General features: G+C 44.7%; 1 protein-coding gene across 7 annotated transcripts in view; it reads right to left on the bottom strand.

Moving 5' to 3' along the window:
• LOC139591958 (bifunctional heparan sulfate N-deacetylase/N-sulfotransferase 4-like) overlaps positions 1 to 20,630 on the bottom strand; it is a 63,334-nt gene extending 42,704 nt beyond the window's left edge. For 4 of the 7 annotated variants that reach the window (XM_071431166.1, XM_071431165.1, XM_071431167.1 and 1 more), the window contains exons 1-2: positions 19,532 to 20,627; positions 5,156 to 6,393 (exon numbers count right to left, since the gene is read on the bottom strand). In XM_071431166.1, coding sequence (XP_071287267.1) covers positions 5,156 to 6,136 — 981 coding nt within the window. In that variant the 5' untranslated portion in view covers positions 6,137 to 6,393; positions 19,532 to 20,627. Of the gene's footprint in view, positions 1 to 5,155; positions 6,394 to 19,531 lie in introns of all 7 variants that reach the window. The other 3 variants (XM_071431170.1, XM_071431169.1, XM_071431171.1) reach the window with 3 other exon arrangements.
• Positions 20,631 to 21,103: the final 473 nt, after the last annotated feature.

Raw genomic sequence — 21,103 nt, 5'->3', positions numbered from 1 at the left:
ATTAATTCTGTGTTTAACAGATTATTCTGAGATTAATTGCTTGTACAAACAATACCAAATTGAACCCTACAGATCAAAAACCAATGTGTTCCCTGCGACAGAAGAATACCAAGTGAGTTTTTAAACATTGAGGAAAATCTTGCTAGGGAGATAATTGTTTAATAAATTCAAGACGTGGAAAATTTGAGCCACCAGAATGTGTTTTCTGGCAAGACTCTATAAAACACTCAGAAGACCACCTAATTTTGAGTGGGAAGCTGGCAGACGAGAGAACCCCAAATCTATTAGAATTCAGGAGGGTCCTTGGATAGACAGTCAATCCATCAGGCTGCCACGGAGAAGAATACAGGTTCTGCTGGTGCCAAGGGAATTGTGGTGTTTAACTACACTGCTACTGAAGTTCTGAATGAAAGCACAGGCCCTGTTGAAACAAAAGAAGTATGAAACATTCTGTCTGATGTGTCTTGACAAGGCACTTGAGCAGTATTCAACACTCAAATTATTACAGAAAGAATTGGGTGATTCAAGAGACCTGAACAAGGAAAATACTGAATTAACTGTCATCTCTGATGAAGCAGAATGGAGCAGGCACTCCCATTTAAAAAAAATATTATTAAAGTTTTCATGTAATGCCTCTCAGCTGCTTTTTGAATTCATTTTTAAGGACTTGGAGACTGTCCAAAAATGGGAGCTGCAGACTCCACTTCATTGTGTCACTCTCAAGTGCTTCAGAAGGTGACAGAAGTGTCACCCAGCCTCAGTGACTAATGCTTGGCTCTGCTCTGGGTTCCTGGGCTCAGCTTCTCCCTGGGCTGGCCATGGCCATGGCTACTTTACTGCAAGGGGCTTATTATGATTAAAAGGGTATCAGGGTGAGTGTTTTATCTCAGGACTGACCATGCTGCCATGCCTGGTGACGGGGCCCAGACATTTCCAGTAGTTCCACCCGAAAGCAGCTGTCCTTGCACAAAAATCAGGGATAATCATATGCTGGAGAGATGGAGTGGTTGAGCTCAGCTCCCTGCTGTGCCAGTACTTTTTAATTTGGAATTGCCAGGAAGGATGCAACTCCAACATGATTTTTTGTCTTGAAAACACTAAAACGAGCCAGAATTCACAGGCTTTAAGTGTTCCAGGCATTTTAATGATGGTGAAGGTCCAAGACAAAGAGCAGACTGTGGCAGTGAGGGGGTGTCAGAGACAAATTGTTATTTCCACTGAAGGAAGTGGAGCTCAGAGGGGGAGGCAGCAGGAGAAGGCAGACAGGCTGCAGGGAGAAGGGAGGCCTGCAGTCAGCACTAACAGAAATTACATTCCCAAGCATGGCTCCATCACTTTACTGCAGCTCAGAAAGTCCCAGGATCCTCCCATCCCTACAGTGACAATTAGAGGGGTTACAGAAAGGGGAAATGGAGCTTTTAGAGAAGGGGGCTCTGGGATATGGTGGTGCTGGGACAGGCAATTTCTCCTTGATTATCTCATCAGCTCCAGCTGGAAGAGTGGGATAAGACAGGGGAACAGGTAGTTCTGACTCCCCCTGGAAGAAGGCTTGTTGCAGTCTAAATCCTGGAGCTGAGAGGAGGGTACCAAGTGAAAAGCTCAAGATTTTTTCTTCATTTAGAGTAGTTTTTTGTTTGTTTTATTTATTGAAGGGTAAATGCCTTAGCTTGCACTGTGCTCTTGCAGGGCTTTTGGGTTAACAATAGGAAGTGTATTTGTGAAAGGTGCTGGAAAACCCTGGTGGCTGCGTGGAGCTCTTCCTGGGTGAGTAAATATTGTACTGGCTCATACTATGGCAACAGGAAAAATAGCAATACTTCAGCAAGCTCTTACTCCTTGTTTGGGAAATGCAGCCCTCTTTGTGCTCAGTTAAAAGCAAACTTTAAAGGTGAAAGCTTTGTATTTTTTCTGTGTGGCTCTCCCAGAGACAGCATAAAAAGACATTTCCAGGGTTTTTTTGCCAAATCACTGATGCCAGTGATACTGGACTCATGTAGCTGGGAAGCAGGATCATTTACAAGAGCACAAATTCACTGTTTCTGCAAATTAACTGAAGAATTCTTTTGCCTTTGAAAATCAAGCACTGAGATAATATATTGGCAGGAAAGGGAGAAATTCATTTGCAGAGGCTCGCTAGGCTCAAGATAGAACTCCACAAAGCTGGGAAAAACAGGTTTCTGTGGCTCTGCTGAGTTCCTGTTAATTACTTAGCCAGACATGACCTTGCACAACTTCTTCAACACCAGGGATTAGGAGATCTTCTGTGGTAAACAGAGCCCATAATAACCCTGTTCTCTAATCTCTGTTTCTGTAGCTGATGCCACCCTTTATAAAAGTGTGTGTGTGTCTATATATATATAAATATATACACACACACATATACGCGCACGCACACGCATGCACGCACGCACACGCATGCACGCACGCACACACATACACGCACACACATATACACACACACATATATATATATACGTATATATATATCCCTGAGGCACCTAATTGAGAAATGGCTTTGTGAGGGAATAAGAACATTTAGGTTGCAGGAAGTAATTACACAGGCACAGGTTGACTTGTTTGATTACTGTTACATGCCAATATTGTTATCAGGAGACTGGCTGGGTATTAAAGCGTTTCTGAGGGATTTGGGTGGGCATGGCACATTTGGAGAGCCTAGCAGAGAGTCCCTAAATCTCTGCTCTCTGTGAGCAGCCACAGCCCCGTCTCCCAAAGGCAGGGCAAGGCTTTGCCATCACTGAAATATCAGCCTCCTAAGTAGTTATTTTTGCCTCTCAAGAAAAGCTGCTGTGCCTTAGAGGGTGAAGGCAGGTCTGCTGATTCTTAATTGCCTCCTTCCCCAGTGACTTGGGAGATTGTTCTCTAACTGGTTGTAATTACCCTTTTCTGTAAGCTAACCAAAGTGCACTCTGCTTTCAGTGTTATGCTCATTATGTTATGCTCATTAACAGGATTCTGTTCAGTGGGTTAATGTATGCTGAGAATGTCCAGTCTGTAGGAACAGACTGATTTGTGTAGCAAGTGTTTGTGAGATACTCTGTCCTCAACATTATAGATTTCATTTAAAACCTGGCAGAGATTTGTTCCTCAGGGTATCTGTGGGTGCTCAAGTTGCAGGGTGGATTTATGTGTGAAACATTCACCTAAAAAGGGGAGATCAACTTTATATTGTCCCCAAAAGAGAGCTTGAGGAGAAGGTTGGTTCTAAGCCTGTGCCTGCAGAAGATTTCTCCCTGTGGTTGGTGTTTGTGGCGTGATTAATTGTGTAAGGTGAGGAGGGGATTTATCCTGTGAGTGGCACTTCTGCTGTTTTTGTGAGGAAAGTGGGCTGCTAATTTGGCTCTGGAGAAGTGTGGGAAAAATGAAAGCTTCCCTTTGTACCCTGACTCAAACATAATGAATGAAAGAAGGCTCACCATGCCTTGCTTGAAAAAAAAAGCAATTAAAAAGGTCTGAATCCCAGGCAGATGTTTTTCCTTGTTATTGTCTAGATATTCAGCAGTGTGGACTGGTTGGTTTTCAGATGGATAAAGGCAAGCAGCACATAAATATGATTCTGAATGCTTTTAACAGCATCCAGCTCTTTCTGCAGCCCCTGGATGTGGAGTTTTCTGCTGTGTCTCCTGTAATGAGCACAGAAGCGTGGCTGCTGTGCCAAGCACAGCTGGAAAGGTTTGCCTGGCAATGTTGTTGACTGCTGGATAGTAATGGGGGTGACTTGGGTTTTTTCCTGCATAATGAGGTGATTCCAGTGAGAGCTCAGCTCTGAATCTCCAAGTGTCCCTGTGTGGACACTGCTCTGCTGGTAGTGTGGGCTCTTGAACTGCTGTGGAACAGTACCATTAAGGCTTCCTTAGTGCAGCAAACCATGTCAGAAAGACTCTCTCAAAAAGGTGCAGGCAGGAAGCTATTGCTGAAAAACTTGCTTCACAAGTGCCTTTGGAGTGAATTTTCTCCTGTGTATGAGCCCTTGCTCAGAGCATTTCCCCATGTATTTCCAGAGAGAAAGCACTTTATTGCTGGGCTTGTGCACAGTGCTCCGATTTCTAAGGCACCAGGCACTCCACGTTCTTGGTGCTCAGAATCAGCCCTGAGGAGCATTCATACACCTGGTGTGGCTAATGCAATTACCCCAAGTGTTCTGATGTACAAAATTGTTTCAGTTGTATGTGAGACTACTGCTCTTGCTGGGTATTTGGCTACTGCAACAGTCTGGAGAGGAGGCAAATGAATATAGAAATTGTAGAAATGGAAATAAGGGTTTGGAAATTAAAAAGAAATCTGCTTTTAAAAACAAAAGGCTTGCTTATTGTTCCTGAAAGCATTGGGTATTTGCAGGAAAAACCCTCCAGAATAAAGGCTGGAGAATGTGATAGTGCATGCTTAGGGATTCAATTAATGTCTGAATATGATTCCCACATGTGGAAAATGACAAGAACTAACTGTCATGCTGCTGAGCTCTGTCTATTCTTTCCAAGCTCCACACATCTTTGAGAATTACTCTGAACAAATTTAATGGTGTCCCTGGATACAACAAATCAAGAAAATAAATGTAGAGGAGCCCCCAGTGAGTAGTCTGTGGGCCTTTCACTCTGTCAGATGGTTATGTCACTTGTTCAAGTGCATGCTTCCACCCTGTAACTGGTAACTTTAAATGCTTACCTGCTAGTCTGGTAATGAAAATTATCCTGCTAACTCTTAGGAGTCATGCTGGGGCTGTGACTTCTTCAGGCTCTTTTTTTCCTTTGGCTCTTTTTGGTTTTTGTAAATGCAGTGATGGTGAGGTTTTAAAAGGCAACCGTCTTGTACTGTTCTGGCTACTTGACAGCAATAGTGAGAGAAATAATACAGAACAGGCCTCTAGAAGATATTATATATGTGCAAGATATTATATATGTGCAACATACATGTGTATGCCCCTACATGTACACATCCATAAGTGTATCTCTCTGCATGTATGTGGGAAAAATGGCTTTTAATCTCAGGCTGTGGTTTATGTATCTGCTGGCTGCACTTGTGCACTTCCAGCCCTTACCAGGAAAAAGAGCTGCTGAGCTTTTTCAAGCTTTGCCTCCTTTTAAAACCCCCATTAGCACACACCCATGTTTGGGATGGTAGCCTCCAGTTCTTGCCTTACCTTCACGTTGTTGACGTTCATCCTCGTCCCCTCCTTCCCCATGAAGATGTCATCAATGTCCACCAGAATGTACCTCTCCAAGGACAGCATCAGCTTCTTCCCTGACAGGAAGGAGATGGCGTCAATGAAGATGAGCTTGTGGAGCCAGAAGGTCAGGTTGTTCCCAAAGAGGACTCTCTGGATGCCATCGTGCAGGCCCAGGTCCTGGATGACGGTCGCATGGAGAGCAGCGTGGGGCAGCGAGGCCGGGGTGGGCCTGGCGGGCTGCAGCTCACCCAGCAGCACGGGCTGGTAGGTGGAGTGGTTGAACTGGAACACCGTCCAGTCCTGGCCAGGCAGGGGGCCCTGCTCCAGCCTGGGCGCTTTTGTGATGCGCAGCAGGGGCGAGCGAGGGTTCACCACGCAGTCTCGCAGCGCCACGTTGTTGTACAGCTGCAAGGGCAGCCCTTTCAGCCTGCTGCTGGGGGAGCTGTTCTTGTTGGCTTTATGAAAACCAATTATGCTAACACTGTATTCCACACAGTATTTTTCCAGAAGCTCTCTATTCCATGAGTCCATGGACATGTACTTTAAAATATTCTCGTATATAACAATGGTGTACTTCCCTCTCCCGTTGTCTGTGAGAGGGGGAATGTCCCCCTTGGCTGGTGCAATGACCATGTGGTACTGAAACTTGCTGGACTCGAGGATGACTATGATGTCTTGCCCCAGCTGGGAGTACTGGCTTTCCACAAACAGGAGCACAGTGGGATCAGTCCTAGAGGGATCAATTGGCTTAGGTGTTCTCAGCTCCGCAGACCTGTAGGGCAGAAGTTTGAGGTCCTCGCACTCTGCTTGCCCAGTGCTTTCCACGAGGGCCATTTCCTGCTTGTAGCCAGTGTAGAGGAAATAGGCGGAGATGACAATACTTGCCAAGCAGAAGGTGGCCAGGAGAATGACCAGCATTCGGAAGCTTCTGCAGAGCTTCCCGATGAGATTCATCTTTGGCAGGGCTTCCAGCTCCTGCTGGACTTAGCACTCTTCCAGATGCGCCTCCTAATGTGCCATGGGAATGAGGAGTTGCAGAGGTGCCCTTTCCAAGGTGTTCATGTGACCATTGCAGTGCATTTATGGGGCGTTCGGGGAGGCTGTAAGGCTGTCAGAGCGGGAAGTCAAAGGATCCAGAAAGACAAATTGGCAGAGGTTTTCTCAAAGAGCAGCAGCTGCCAATAATCAATGAAGAGGACTCTTAACATTATCTGCAACAAGAAGTAAAAGAAGAGTAAGTAAAACAAAATCCATAAAGTAATTAAAACCAACATTAATAAGGCCGGTGATTGGTATTGGTAATGTGAGTAAAGAGGGAAGTTCCTGAGTAGTTCAAGGAGCACTCAGTGTCACTTTCTTTCTTGGTGCATTAAGATAAGCTGCATTAAACAGTTCCTCCGTGTTCTTAGGATACAGAAATTAATTCTGAAGAAAACTTGTTGAGGATGTGCATCTCCTTATCTGCTTTTCTTATCTAAAATGCATCATTGCTATTGCAGATGGGAACAATGGAAGATTTTAGGGGCAAAATTTGGACCAAGTCAATCTTTGATAAATCTGGGACCATATTGTACACTAAATTCAAACCGCATAAGAGATAAATTCTGTGTTGGGTTGGAAAACTAATGTGACCAAAGTGAAAGACATGACAGGAGCTTGAGGAGAGATTTGTAGGGCTTTCTCTGCCATTTCCATTCTGCAATTGGAGCAAGCAGAGTTCATGGTCCGGTTTAGGAACTATAAAGATTCTGTGGGGATTTTCCAAGTGAATGAGCAGGCTGCTACTAATGGGGTGCAGCTGTGCTTGGCTCTGCCTCCCCCAGGGATCAATGGGAGGTGCTGTGTAGCAGGAGATGTACCTCAAGGAAGCTGTTTTAGTGCTAGGTGGGCAAGTAGGTGCTGTGTGTGCTGGTCCATGGCACCTCTGGCTGAAGCCCTCAGCCTCTGGTCTGCCCCTGTGTGCATGAAGTATAGGGTACCTAAACCTCATTGCTCTGAAGCCCTTGTGCAATTCCGCCTATGTTCATGAGAAATTGCCACTGGTAACAGTAAACCAAATGACTCAGAGACAGTTAAAGCTAACTAAATAAATAGCCCATGCTTCTCTATGGATTTAAGCAGGAATTAACATCTTTGTGAATTATTGATATTGTTTGTCTGTTGGAACAATGTGAGACAGTAAACAAGGAACGATTTTGGAACTGCTGGGAAGAAATGCTTTTTCCAGGCAGATCCTTCCAGTTGACGTGTCCTCTTCCATTAACTCAGATTACACTTTTGACTTGTGTTCTGAAAACTATTCATTCATCCTAAGGTTTGTACCTGAAACTGGGAAATGCTTGTAAGAAGCATTTAGAAAGAAGGCGTTGTTTTCTGAGACTATTTGTGACTCTGGCAGGTTCAAGCTCTTATCTGATTTACCTTCCTCAGTTGGCAGCTTGGAAGGAGATATTGATACCCCTGGACTGTGGGGTGTTCCAGAAGTGATCCTGTTGTGTCACACAACTGGCCAAGAGGGGAGTGAGGTAGGGACAGAAATAGGAAACCTCTTCTGCATTTACTCATTTCTTATGTGTGAGAGAACAAATGTAAGAGGAATCACAGCTACCATTAGGAAATTGAAGTTGTCCTGATAATCTTAAGAGTATTTGCCCTGCTTTGGTGCTTCCCCTGTTCTACAATTGTCTGCCTGCTGGGATTTCACTTTTTATTAAACCTCCAATTAAGATTCCTTCAAAAGATAACACTGGATCGAGTGAAGCATCCTCTGCAAGACAGTGTTGGAGTTTGGGTGACATTGAGGACTCACTCAGGGCTTTATCAGATCAGGACTCCTGCTGTCCGTGAGAGGGGCAGCCTCCAGGGCTGGGTCATGTGTCCCCCCTCAAAGAGGTGACTGCAAAAAGCCTGTTCGGTCAGCACCAGACAGGCAGGTGACTGGGAAAGAATCTTGAACTCCCGCTCGCCGGGCTGTGCATCCTCGGCTTGCTTTGGGCACTAGAGGGCAATCGCTTCTTGCTTTTGCGAGGCAGCACCGGCTCTCCCCTCGCTCCGCAGCCCTCCCTGCCTGCGGCCACGCTCCCGCCAAAAGGCTTCGCAAATCCTCAGGGCACGTAAAACACCTTAATTAAGACTCCCATGTTTAAAATTAAATAAAAGCCAGGAGTTCTGCCCGAAGAAATGTGCCGCTGGATCACCCTGAATGCTTTGCAAATCTTCCAGCCTCCACCTGTGGCACAAGGGAATAGCTTGTGAGAAGACCTAAAATGGCACGGTTTTTCTTCAGTGTTTGGCCCTGCCGGATCTCCTGGGTACTGGTATTGCAAGCTGTCAAAACAATAAACTTCACGAATATTACAGCTTGTGTTACTAAAACAGGAGAAGCCCCTGACTTTATACTAGTCAAAACAAAACTATGGTCTTCATCCCTAATTATTTCCTCCCAATAACACTGGTAAAATCTCATTGAGATAAAATATTAATAATCAGATTTCATGTTAGCTACTATCTGTTGTATGTAGACATTGTAATTAAGTGCAAGTATTCCCACTTATTGAGATGTATTATTACATAAAATTGATAAAGAATTTAAACCTGCATAAGGAAACCTGGCACTGGAGCAGACCATGTTCCGTCTGCGCATTGTTTTTCAGCTGATCTGTTGAACTGATTATACTGTTCAGTAAAAAAAAGAATGGTGTGAGGTAATTAAAGGTTATGAAAATAAATCAGCTAAAATAGCCATTAGTGGAACTTTCTCCAAGACATAATTGGAAGTTAAGTGCCATTTGTGCCTTTGAAACTCTCCTCCTAAAAGTTCAGCAGCTTTACATTCACTCCAGAATTCAACTATCTTCGAGAGTTCCTGTGCTAGATGAATTTGAGCAACATGAAAATAGGCCATATTTCATAATTAGTGTTACTTACGGAGTTTCATTTTGGTAACTGGTATTTGAGGTCCTGTGCTCCTGTGGTCACTGATGAGCATCCACTGACTCTCCAGGAAGGTAAAGGCCAAAGCTGGGCACATTTGGTTGAGGAATCAAGGCTGCACTCATCCAGGGCTGGTCCTTCAGTAGATCTTGTCCATTCAGCTGATTTCCTCCATGTGGGGCCTTGGCCCAGCAAGAGCAGAGCACTGTGGTACAGCTCTGTTGTGATGTCAGACACATCTGCAGGGACTCTTAATTAATTTTTCTTTAATTCAGGCAGCTGAAGAAAAATGGAGGTTTAAAAATTGCTGCCTCCTTGCTAAATAACACTTCCTGCTTGCCCGCAGAAAGGCGTTTGATGGATGACTAAAGCGTGCTGCTTCTGAAGATGATTGATTGGGAGATTAGGACTTGACTATTTAAAACTGATGGCACAACAGCCAGGAGAAGCAGCCCTCTGGTAATGCCATGTGGTAGCTGTGCAGCAGGAATTCAAGCTGGCTCCTCGTAGGCCAGCTCCCACAGGCACAGCTTCCCCCAGAGCTCGGTGCCTGAGCCAGCACACTTGGTGTGTGGGCTGGGGGAGCTCCTCTTACCTCTGATCATGGTAGGCAGAGGATCTCTGAGCTCCTTGAGCTTGTGGGAAGTAGAAATATGGATATGAAGCCATCAGCTGTGCTGGCTCACCCTGAGGATGGAGCTAATGGGCTTGACATCTGCAGTGGGTTCAGAGTGTGGCAGTGCTGGCACTGCCCAGCAGAGCAGCAGGACCCTGGTTGTTCCACAGCACTGTGGCCATTCCCAATCTCCTGTCTGCACCACGGTGCACTGCTGGGAGCAATTGACCTGGAGGCAGGCCAGAGCTTTCCCTTCCTTATTCTGTCATAAATCAGAAGTCAGAATGTCTTTATTGTCTATATATAACACTTCCCTTTAGGCTAAAAACCTAATGTAAAGCCTTTCCTTTTTCTTTTCTTTCTAAGCTTGTATGACTCCTGTCATTTACTACCAGCCCAATGAATTATGACAGCTGCCTTGCTGCTCCTTGCATGGGACTCCTCATTTATTACAGCAACAAGCAGCCTAATTTGAGTGATAAATGACTCCTGGTGACCATTTACAAAAACTCAGGGTTTCTGTTCACTGAGGAAGGAGAAAAAGAGCATTTTTCTTTTCTTTCTCTCAGCAAAGTTTCCAGGAGATTTTTTGGCTGAGCTCACAAAACTGACATCCTCTTTGAAAGTAAATTTTTTTTTTTTTCAGATTTAACCAAGCTGCAATGTGTTTTGTGTTTGTAAATGTGGCTTTGCCTGAGAGGGGTGTCGGTACCAGCTTCTCATAGCCCATCACAAGGTATTAGAAAACTCTTTTTGCCTAGGATAAGGCCAGTTTTTCAGCTGATGAGGGCTGTTGCCGACCTTCTGACTTTTATTTTATCATTTCTGAGTGGAGAGGCTGCTCAGTACTTTCACCTCTTTTGTTTCTTTTCAATGCATAATCATGTGTAAGTTAAACGCCCAATTTTTTGGTGTTTTCATCTGCTTGATCAAGTCTATATTGCACACGTAATCTTGTGTGATTTCAGAAAGCTAAATGATGCCAGAGGGTGAAGTCAATAATCAATGAATATAAAGCAAAGAGTTTGAAATACTTCAACTTGTGCACTTGATGAAAGCTGGTGTGATTTTTTAGCATGAAACAGTACTTGGAAGGGAGCTGTTTGACCCTTCTGACTTCTGTTTCTCTTTGGCTTTGAGCTTTTCCAGATGATTTCAGAAGGTGGTGAAAAGGCTCCCTGGTGGAGCAGTGGTTGGAGGGTGATTTGCAGATGAGTTTTGCCCATAGGGATCTTCTCACACCTGTGCACATCCTTTGGTTCCCCAGCCCAAATGTGACATTTCATGTGGCTTAGCTCCTTGCAGAAATGTGTTTTAAGGCTGAGCCAGACCACCCTTGTGCTGAGTGTTGCCTGATGTTCAGCCTCACCACTTCCTTCTTGTGACCCATTAACTTCCAGCAGTCCCACAGTCATTTGGACCACCCCGAAATCCCATAAATATCCCATCTGGGATGTTTCAGTGAGGCTTCCTCCAAATGGAACCATTTATGGGTCTCTAATGAGTTGGTAGTTCTGAACATAACGAGTAGTTGCAATATTTCCTCAGGAATTTCTGACTCATGCTTTCTCTGGAGTGTCAGGTGTGGAAGCTCCCAGAAATCAGTAATTAAGGTATAGTCTGAGGAGAACGATGCATGAAGAGAGAACCTATATATGTGTTTTCTGTTTTTTGACAGAGTGGGTCTAGTGATCATCACAACAGATAAGTGTTAGTGACCACACTCACCCTCTGAGCAGCTCCAGATGTTGTGTGGTGGTACCAAAATTATCACAATACACATGATATTTTGATGTCACAGGCAAAGCATCTTAACTCTCAGGGCAGACTTAATTTCATGATTATTTTAAATATACCTTCTCAATGCATTTTCTAATGAATGTCTCTCTAGCATGAGTGATGGTGTTAAGATCTACCACTTCTCACCAGTAACTCACCAAAAATTCAGAAAGCTAAACAGCATTAAAGGGATCAAGCCTGGCTTTCCCAAGGTCACTCAGACACCCCGTGGCTGAGCTGGAAACAGCAGCCCCTTGCATGATGCCCTTCAGCAGCTGTTTCTTGATGTGTGTAGGACAGCAAAAGGCTGAGAAGGTGGTGTTGAGAGATGATCTGAAGGGCAGCAGCTTACAGCCAAAGCCACGATGACAGAACCAAAATGCCAGGGCAGGGAGTTGGGGCTGCAATCACAGATGTGTGTGCCCTGCAGGATTGAGTCCTTGCTTTGCTTTCCTGGTGGAATTACTGGAGAGAGCAGTGGAATCACCACACTGTCAGTGCCCCAGCCCAGGGAAGCACAGGTGAATAAAAGCAGGCTTTGCGTGGTGCTCTGAAGCAGCCCACAAAACATTGCCCTGCTTGATGCAGCAAATCTCCTGCTCTCACTTGGTTAATGGCTCTTCATCACTTTTCAGTTCATAGTTTAATGCTCCAATGGAAGCCAATTTGAATTCATTTAACTCTTCAAATAAAACTTCTGTGAGACGCTGTATCAGATGTTTTATTATAGTCCATCTATTCTGGTACTGTTTTCCCCTTTCCTAAGGCTGTCAATTAGCTATCCAGTTCCAAGAGAATGATTTGTGCTGTGAACTCAGCTGAGACACAACATTTGTGCAGTAGAATGGTTGCCTAACTAGGACTCCTAAAAGTCAATTAATGCAGTAGCCAAACTCTGTATGTGTTGCTTGATTGGGTAGACAAGCTAAGCCATTTAAAAAAAAATTGCTAAAAACCTTTCTTATAGTTCTATTAGAACCAAGTAGCTGCAGATTTTCTGTATTGATTTTGAAAATTTACTAAGGATTACAGGTTTATGGGTGATTACTAAAACTTTACTTTTACAAAAAAAAGAGATATAGTCCCAGGCTCTGGAACAGCCTGTTAGAAGCTGAACTATTTGGTCTTTATGGCTTTTTTTCTTTTAGTAGTTAATTGTTTCCCACACTTTGTTGTCCTATTGCTTTTCTGGGAGCTAAAAATGTTTGCCACCATGTGAGATAATTAAAATGTGTCCACTCTTATACCAATGCCAATATATTTCACTGAATAACGTGTTTTGTGGTATCTGTATCCTGTCACAGGGACTATTTGTGAGCAAGTCAGATGTGGTCTCATCTGTGCTAGGAATTAAAAGGAGGCCACTAACTTATTTCAGAGGGACTACTGCTGTCACATAGTAGTGATCTATTGCTACTGCAGAGGAAGTCTATTTAAACCCAGATAACAAAGACTTTGTACTTAAATCTCTCATACAGCACGTTTGCCACATGAAATTTAAACAGGGCTTTATTCTGAGTTTGCTCAAGCCCAGTTCCAGCCAGTCAGACACAGTTTTCAAGCTCTGTGTACATTGATTCTCATTAGAACAGCTTCCCTTTTTTATTCTTTGAGTAGTTTCTGCTAGGAGTCCCCTATCCCTATCTTTGTCCTCACTGGCTGAAGGATTTGGTTATTGTTGAGAGGATTTGGTAGAAAAAGAGGGAGAAGACACAGAGTTTGGTCCCACCAATCTCTGATCAGAGCAGATGTGAGGGCTGGAGCATCATCCAAGCCCCCAGTCCTGGTGACAACCTGGCAGGGCTTGGCAAGTAGTGGCTTCCAAGCAAAATGAAGCAAGGAGAGTAAATGAAGCCAGGGTGACCCACCACGTGTGCCTACTTTTTTTGTGTGTGTGTGTGCTTCTTGGACTTCCAAACACCTTCTAAAGGGGAAAATTCAGTCTCTTCCACCTTGCTCATAAATACTTGCATTTAGCACTGCTTCAATTGCATGGCAATTGGGGAGTGGCAACTTAAGTTTATAATATCTCTCCTGTCTCTTCCTAGTCTTGGTTCTACACTAGGTTCTAGGCAGTCCTCCAAGAAAATTTTGAGTCTTAGGACCAGTTCTTTACAGGCAAGATCAGCTTTTTATGGGGACCACTTAGGGCTGCACACATGACTGCTGTCAGTAAACCTAATCTAGACAGAGAAATGTGGTCATGTAACAAAAATACTACAGTATCCAAGAGACTTTCCCTTTAATGTTCTTAAGTGTTGCAGACAAGACAGTCAGAGGAAGTTTTATGTAAGATAATGAACACAAATTGAAATTCTTACCTTGAAATGACTGGAGGAGTACTGTTTGCCTATCAAGAGGAAAAATGTTTTATGGTGAAAAAATAAGGCAGGGAGTAGAACCTTTGATTTCTGTCTCTGCCACTATCATGCTTTGCCCTCTGGAGGCCAATGATTTTTTTCAGTATTTCATTTTCCCTGTCTTTGTTGAGGGAATAGTAGTCTTTTCTATCATTACATGGGCATTAGCTGTAAAATGCTCTAAGATTATTTATGTTTGGTTTGGATGTGTATAGCAGGGATATTGCAAAGTGTGCTTTTGGGAAAGCCAGTGCAAAATTCATGATGTGCAGGCAAATGTATTTGCTGTGCTTGCTTCCTGTTTCTTCTTTTTTGTTGTACCCTGGTTAAATTCCTTTGTGTTTATTCCTGCCACTGCTTTATGGGGTTTCTCTGAGAGGAGCCACTTTGTCAGCCAAATGAAAGATCTCTGTGGAGATTTCTGGTGTGTCATCTGTGACCTATAGATACTGTTTTGCTCTTGGTTCAAAATACAAACAAATGTTTCCTTTTGAAAGATCTATTCTTTGTTTTGTCTAGATAAAGTTCAATTTGGAAATGCCACTAGTAGGATAAGGGTCCTGCTTGGGAATTGAAGGGATTTTTTTGTTGAGTCACGCTCAGCTCAGAGACTGGAACTAGAACTAATGCCATTAGAGCTCTGTGATGGAATAGAGAGGCATTGATTAACCTCTTGCTTTCGTGAAAAAATCTGTTTATTGAACTACTGAGGCATTAACTGATGGTTGAAGGGGCAGAGTGTGGAATAAAAAAAAAATCCAAATGGTTGCCAGTCTTTCTGAACATAGTGCCCCTGAATCAGGCTGGAATTGTCTTTATATCCTTGTCCTCCTCTCCTGGGGGCTGAATGTATAACTCCACTTGGTTTTCAAAAACAATCTCCAGGGCGTATCATGGACAAGGAAATCCAGCCTGGCTTTCTGGGTTATGGAAGGGGCTGAGAAAATTGTGTCTTATCATTTGACACAATATCTTGTAATCCATAAAGCTCAGTTTTAGGTAACTCTATATACGTAGAGACTTTATTTTCTGCCTGAACACAAATATGTTTTTCCATGGGGGAGAAAGCCTTTTGGGAGGTCCTTCAGTTAAAAATCTGAGTGTGCGGAATGATTGCCTGTGGTTGATGCAGGCACATGGAGCTTGCACCAAGGCTGATGGGGAGTTAGTCTGATGGGAGCCTGTCAGGTGTTTGGAGGCATGCATGGCTCACTTTGCTTGCTGTGTGCACGTTAGATATGCCAGAATTCTCTTAGTCTTTAATTGTGATTTTTGAGGTACAAACAATGGTACCATGCCCTTCTGCAGGTGATTAATTCACCAGGACTCTGATGCATAGTTCCACTCTAAACGGCAGGACACTAAGGGGGCAGAGTAGTGGAGCCATTTAAAATTGCACCCCAAATAAGGTCTACAGAGTAGTAATAACTAAAAATGCCCTATAGTTATACCAGCTATTTAGGGGGTGGAGGGCAAGTAGTCTGGCAAAATATCAAGGCAGTGGGCCCTGCTTTTTTTTTTTTTTGATTTAAATTAAAAAACCCCGAGAAGCTCTGAGGGCTTTAAAATCAAATGTGATCAATAAGTCTAATTTCTGTATCTTACCTAGAAGCCTAGAAGAGTGCACTTTTCTCTCATTTCCAAACATTTCTCTGTGAATCACTGACCACCTGCCCTCCCTTCTGGTGCTTTTAGGGTGTGATCTATACCCCAGTGAGAGAGATTAAATTCAGGAATACCCTGAGGGTCTGGACCTTGAACTCTGGCCTCCTCCTTGCACAATATGGTCCCATGGAAAAGGACAAGATGTTGGCTGGAACATCCCCTGGAAGTAGAGCACAGAGGAGATGGGTGCATATTTCATGACAGACTGCTTTAACCTTCCAAACAGCCACCTCTTTTACGGCCAGCAGCTACCATTAATTATTTATTAGGACACTTATTTATACACTAAAAGCTAAATTCAGTCCTTTCAGCGGAGCCTGGCAGAGTGTGTAATAAGTAGCTGTGGATAGTCTTTCAGGAGGGGAGGTTTCGTGCAGAGCTCTGCTCATGGGAGAGCCTGTCCACATGATTCTCTCTGCTGTTTGTGCCTAGTACTGATATTTACATGTGGGAGATGAAAACCCAGCCATTAGTAAGAGTCTGGAGCTGTGGGGCATCAGCCTGATCCCCCTTGGCCAGGTTTAGTAAGGAGAGTTCTTATGCCACCAGCATCCAAGGAAGAAGAGGGAATCCCTTCCTTTGTGCTTCCTTCCTCATGAAGGAAGCCCACCCTGCTCTGGCTTCTCCTTCTGTGTTTGCTCTGGCTCTGTAAAACCCATCCTTGCAGCAGAGGAGGGAGGATGAATTTGCTCCCTTTGCCTCCACTTGGGGAGAGCAGCTGTGACCCCTTCTATAGCCAGAGGGAAGGGAATAGGTTTTAATATTTCTCTGTTCCTTTTGAATTGAGTTCAAATGACCATCCATGACTTGTGGTGCCAATGCATTTTCCTCATCAAATACTGACATGGTTTCTACACTGGTGTGCTGTTGCCATGTAATTCTGCTGGCATTGCTGTTTAGGTAATATATTATTATTTTTCTATAGCAACTGTTAGTTTCAGTAGGAATTCCAATTCCATTGTAATTATTAGAGACAGTGGTTGTAATAAATGTTTAGGATTGACTTGCATGATTTTCATTTTCTTCCAGCACCTGATGCTTTTAATGGCTCAATTTTTCTAATTTGAATGTTGACATAGATGGAGAATTGATTCTGAATTTCTATCTAGCGCTCTTCTGGGTGGCTTACCTTGGTGGGGGGCATTGCTTTAGCATCTCAATAGGAGAGAGAGACTTGTTGCTGGGAGCTGTGCCTTCTTCAGCCTATCTCAACGTGGGAGACAGGACTCTTTGATGTTCCACCCAATTTCCAGCAGAGACCCTTCTTCTCCCCAAGAGTCCAGCCCTTCTGCCTGCTCTAATGGTCCTCAACTGCATCCCAGGCAAGGGATGAGAACAAGGGATCTGATGGGCTGCCCCCATACACTGTGCTCCTTTACATGTGCAAACGGTTTCAACCCAGGCTCCCCTCCCTTTGGGAGGTGTGGAGAGCTCTTGGCTCTCACCCTAAGCTCAATGCCCTGTTCCTGAAAGACTCCCCAGGCTGGGCCAAGTGCAGCTTCCTGCACAATTCCAAGGTAACCTTTCCTTCAGTCATCCGGACCCCGGCTTCAGTGCCTTGCTGCTCTCAGCCCAGGGCTTGCTTTGTCCAGAAAAGCCAATGATGCAGGTATGGAAAGCAGTTTCTTGGATGCACCTATGGAGCTGCAGAAAGAGGGCTGGGATTGGATACTCTTTTAGGTCCCTCCCAACCCAAACCATTCTTAGATTCTGGGATTATGGAAGCTTTGCAAAGCAAACACTTGATGGAAGCAAACAGCAGATTATTCATGCAGCTGAAGCTCAGCCATCCCTATGGTCATAGAGGCAGTCAAAGCAAAATTGTTTGTGGGCAAATCAGGATGATTTGGAACAGAAATGATACTTTTTTTTTTTGGTAGAAGTTCATGATATGGCTTCCTTTACTGCTTGTAGAAAAATGATCAATCTTTCTGGGGACATAGAGTTAAATGCAGTTTTTTGTTTATCTAACTGAAAACTCATAGTCAGAATAATAGGAACTCATCAGCATTTTCTGTGCTCAGTATTGCCATGGGTTTGCAATATATGGTCACATTTTCCTTAAAGTATTTCATTACACTGCTGGGATAATTCCTGTACTGCAACCTTAAAAAAGCCCATCTTTACTATTAGCATATTTTTATCCTGCTCATAGTGAGTATGGCAGTTGAACTCTAGAGCAGCTCATGATTCCTGCATGGTGCTAAGGCTGATCATGGCCATTACAGAGAGTGATACAGCAGATATCACAGCCTCTGAACACCCATAAAGTTTTAATAGGACTTGCAGAACTTGATAGTGTGAGTTAATAGGGTGTTCAGGCTGAAAAGGACTTGTATGTGGGGTGTGTGTGTGTGCAAGTGGTCAGTCACTGAAGCACCCTGCTCTCTGCTGAAATGTAACCCTTTGAATTTGATTTACTCTCATAAAAGGCAAGTTACAGGAGCATTTCCCCAGCCTTGGAGAAGAGAGTGGTATCAACAAGGCATGAAGATACTCTGCTTTCAATTCTGAGGCTTTCAGACATTAGGCATCTATTATGAATCCAAAAAAAAGGGCCGTGTTCTGGGGAAATGGCACAAAACCTGAGAGACAGTTGTAGATTTGTGCACAGAGCAATGGCATGAGGAACATCAACCCAACTGAGCAGATATCAGAGGATCTGATTGATAAGATTCAGGGGGGAACTCAAAGCCAAGAATTTCCTTAGTTAAATGGACTTGGCAGTTCACAGCCCACCGCAGCCCCTCCTTTAGAGCAGCATTCCCAAAAGCAAGGCAGGCAGTGCAGCTTTAGGGAGGGGAAAAGGTGCATGGGGAGAGTGCACAGACAGGATGGGGCAAGACAGGGAGCCACCTGGAAATGTGGCCAGCTATTAAAACTTTGTGAACAAGGAGATCCTGCTGTCCTTGCACAGGCTGAACATTTATGGCAGGTGGATCGTGGTTCAAGCTACTCAAGAAATGGGGTGAAAATGAGTTACTTCTCTTTTTACCTTGTTCTCTGAGAGCATTCACAGCTAGGAGAGGGGGAGTAACCTGCTACAGGGGGTAGGCCAGATTCTGCAGCATTGATTCACACAGAGGGAAGGAGGGAGGCTTCAGCCAATATGAATGAGAATGTAGAAAACTAATGTTTTACTAACAGGAGTTAGTAAAAAATGACCTGGTAAATTCCCTGGGGAAAAGAGAACTTCCTGAGTGTGGGGTTTTGTTGGTATGTGTGGTTAGGACAGTGCAGGGCTTGTGGGAAGAGACTTCACCTTTGAGCATTTTCCTGTGTGTGAAAGGAAAGGAGTGACTTAGAGCACCCAGCAGCCGTGACTTAGAGCCCCTGTGCCAGCTGTGGGATAAAACCCCTGGGCTGCTGCTGGACTGGGCTCTGGAGCATCTGAAGAGCCTTACTGCCTCTAACAATCCTTGCTTCCACTCTATAAATGATCATGCTATTTAAAAAAAAAGTTTCAGACAGATATAGTTTGCTATCAAAGTGCTGGAAGAGAGCAAATCTGTAGGTTTTGGCTTCCTCACAGTACAATTACTCTTACTTTGGTGCAGATTTAATGTATCTCCTGGAAAGTTTCTACCAGGTCATTTTAGTCCAGTAGTTCTGCTGGACTTTACTGGATGGTAGCAAAAAAGGCAAAGGATGTGGAGAAGACTAAAGAAGCAACTGTATCTTCTTTTCCCCCTCACCTAACTTCCCGTGCTCTCCCTTCTGTGGTCTTTCATGCATGTAGGCCGACAGCTGTTCCCCTTGGGAACAACATCCCTTTGAATCAGGGGCACTTGCATGGCAAAGACTATCTCATCCCAAACTTCCAAATAATCCTTGGGATGCCAGGCTCCAGGCAGCTTTTGGAAGCACTGTGCAGAGGTTCCAGGCAGATCATTGGGCACACTCTGGGTATTTGTACCTGCTCTGAGTGTAGGCACTGTCTGTGTGCTGGTATGAGTGTATGCCCACAAGCAGAGGTTGAGAAGCTGAACAGCTTACCTAGAGAAGAATTTCTTTCCTGGTGTGCAGCAGACTCCTGCTATTCAAAGCTCTTCACAGGGCTCCAGGTGAACCAGGCAGAGTTCTCAGTTGCCAGCAGCTCTCAGCAGCATCCCAGGAAGGCTCCTCTTGCTCCAGCCCCAGCCACTGAACTCCACCGGCACAATCACATCTCATTTGTACGCAGCCTGTCCTTTCAGAGCGAGCAGCCAGCTGGAACGATTCAAACCTCTGCTCAGCACAGCGTTCCAAATGCAGCTTCCTTCCTGGGCACGGGGATGACGCCGGGGAGCCGCCAGGCTCCGGCAGAAAGGCTGCGAGAACTCTGGGATCAGCCCCGGAGCCGCTGCTCGCGGTCCTGCCGCCGGCGCCGCGCTCCGAGTGCCGGAGCCAGCCTCCGGCTCCCGCGGATCTCCGGCAGCAGCGAGGCGGCTTCGCGGGGCTGCGATTGGCAGCAGCGGCCGATTCCTGCCGCTACTCAGCCCGCAGACTTGCAGGGACTCGGAGCTGCTCTGATGTCATTCCGGCCGAGGGGGGGATGCTCGGCGAGGACGCCGCGGCGGAGGCTGGTTCGGAGATGAGCTGCGTTCCTCTCCCGCCGCCCCGATGGATTCCGCGCTCCGCGAGGATTTGCATCATCTGTCATCGTGCGGCTGGACCACCTCCCCTCCTGCCCGCCCCAAATGCGGGAGGGAAGTGCCTCTTCCAGCTCCAGGTTTTACACCTGGAGCCTGCAGCGGAAAGCCTTGGAGCAAGGCAAAGTTGGCAGAGTCATTTTTCTGGCAGGAGGATGCTTGTGCCCCCAGTGCCCCCCATCACTTCTCACTGTCTCCAGGCACTAAAAAAAGAGGCTTAACAAAATCCCAGCGCTGGAAGGTTTTTGGTTCCTACTCTTGTTAGGTCACTGATAAGATCACCTGGTACAATAAAAGGTGGGTTTTAGTGCATGACCAAAATCAAGGAGGAGTCACTCAGCAAATATTCCCTGGCACCAGCAAATATTCAGTGCCTGGAGATGAAAAGTATTTTCTTGCTCTATGTGACACAAGTTCCACCTATTTGTTGCATAATTTCTCATTAAAATCCTTCATTTCATCCAGCTAGAGACAAAACCAACCTCCACAGCCAAGAAACATGATTGCTATGTGACTTCAAATTATATTACAGAGGCAAAACTAAACACTTTCTATATTAAAAGAATTAGATTTCATTCCAATCTAATTTTCAATTTTTGCCAGCTTGACGTCTTTCACTCCAAAACTGTTCTTTGTACAATACACCTTGGAATTGAAATTCAGCCAGTTCTGTGCAGCAAATGTGAGGAGAAAACAGTTTTGTTCAAGGAGACGGGAACAGACCCATTCTGAGATGATGAATGATGCTGTAAACTCAGATTTGAATCATAGGAGGGTCAGCTCAACCTTTTGTGTTTCCAAAGCAGCGTGAATAAATGGTGTTCCACGCAGTTCAGCATTTACATCTTTCAGCTGGGACCTTCTACATGAAGAGCTGTTTGCTCTCTGTGAATATCCAAGTTTCAGAGATGGTAGAGATTCTGAACTGGGGACTAAT

Source organism: Agelaius tricolor, unplaced genomic scaffold (genome assembly GCF_023055355.1).
Source record: "Agelaius tricolor isolate 1412-34295 unplaced genomic scaffold, bAgeTri1.0.p SCAF_8, whole genome shotgun sequence".
In the NCBI taxonomy this organism is placed as follows: domain Eukaryota; kingdom Metazoa; phylum Chordata; class Aves; order Passeriformes; family Icteridae; genus Agelaius; species Agelaius tricolor.
This window is presented reverse-complemented; position numbering and strand designations above follow the sequence as displayed.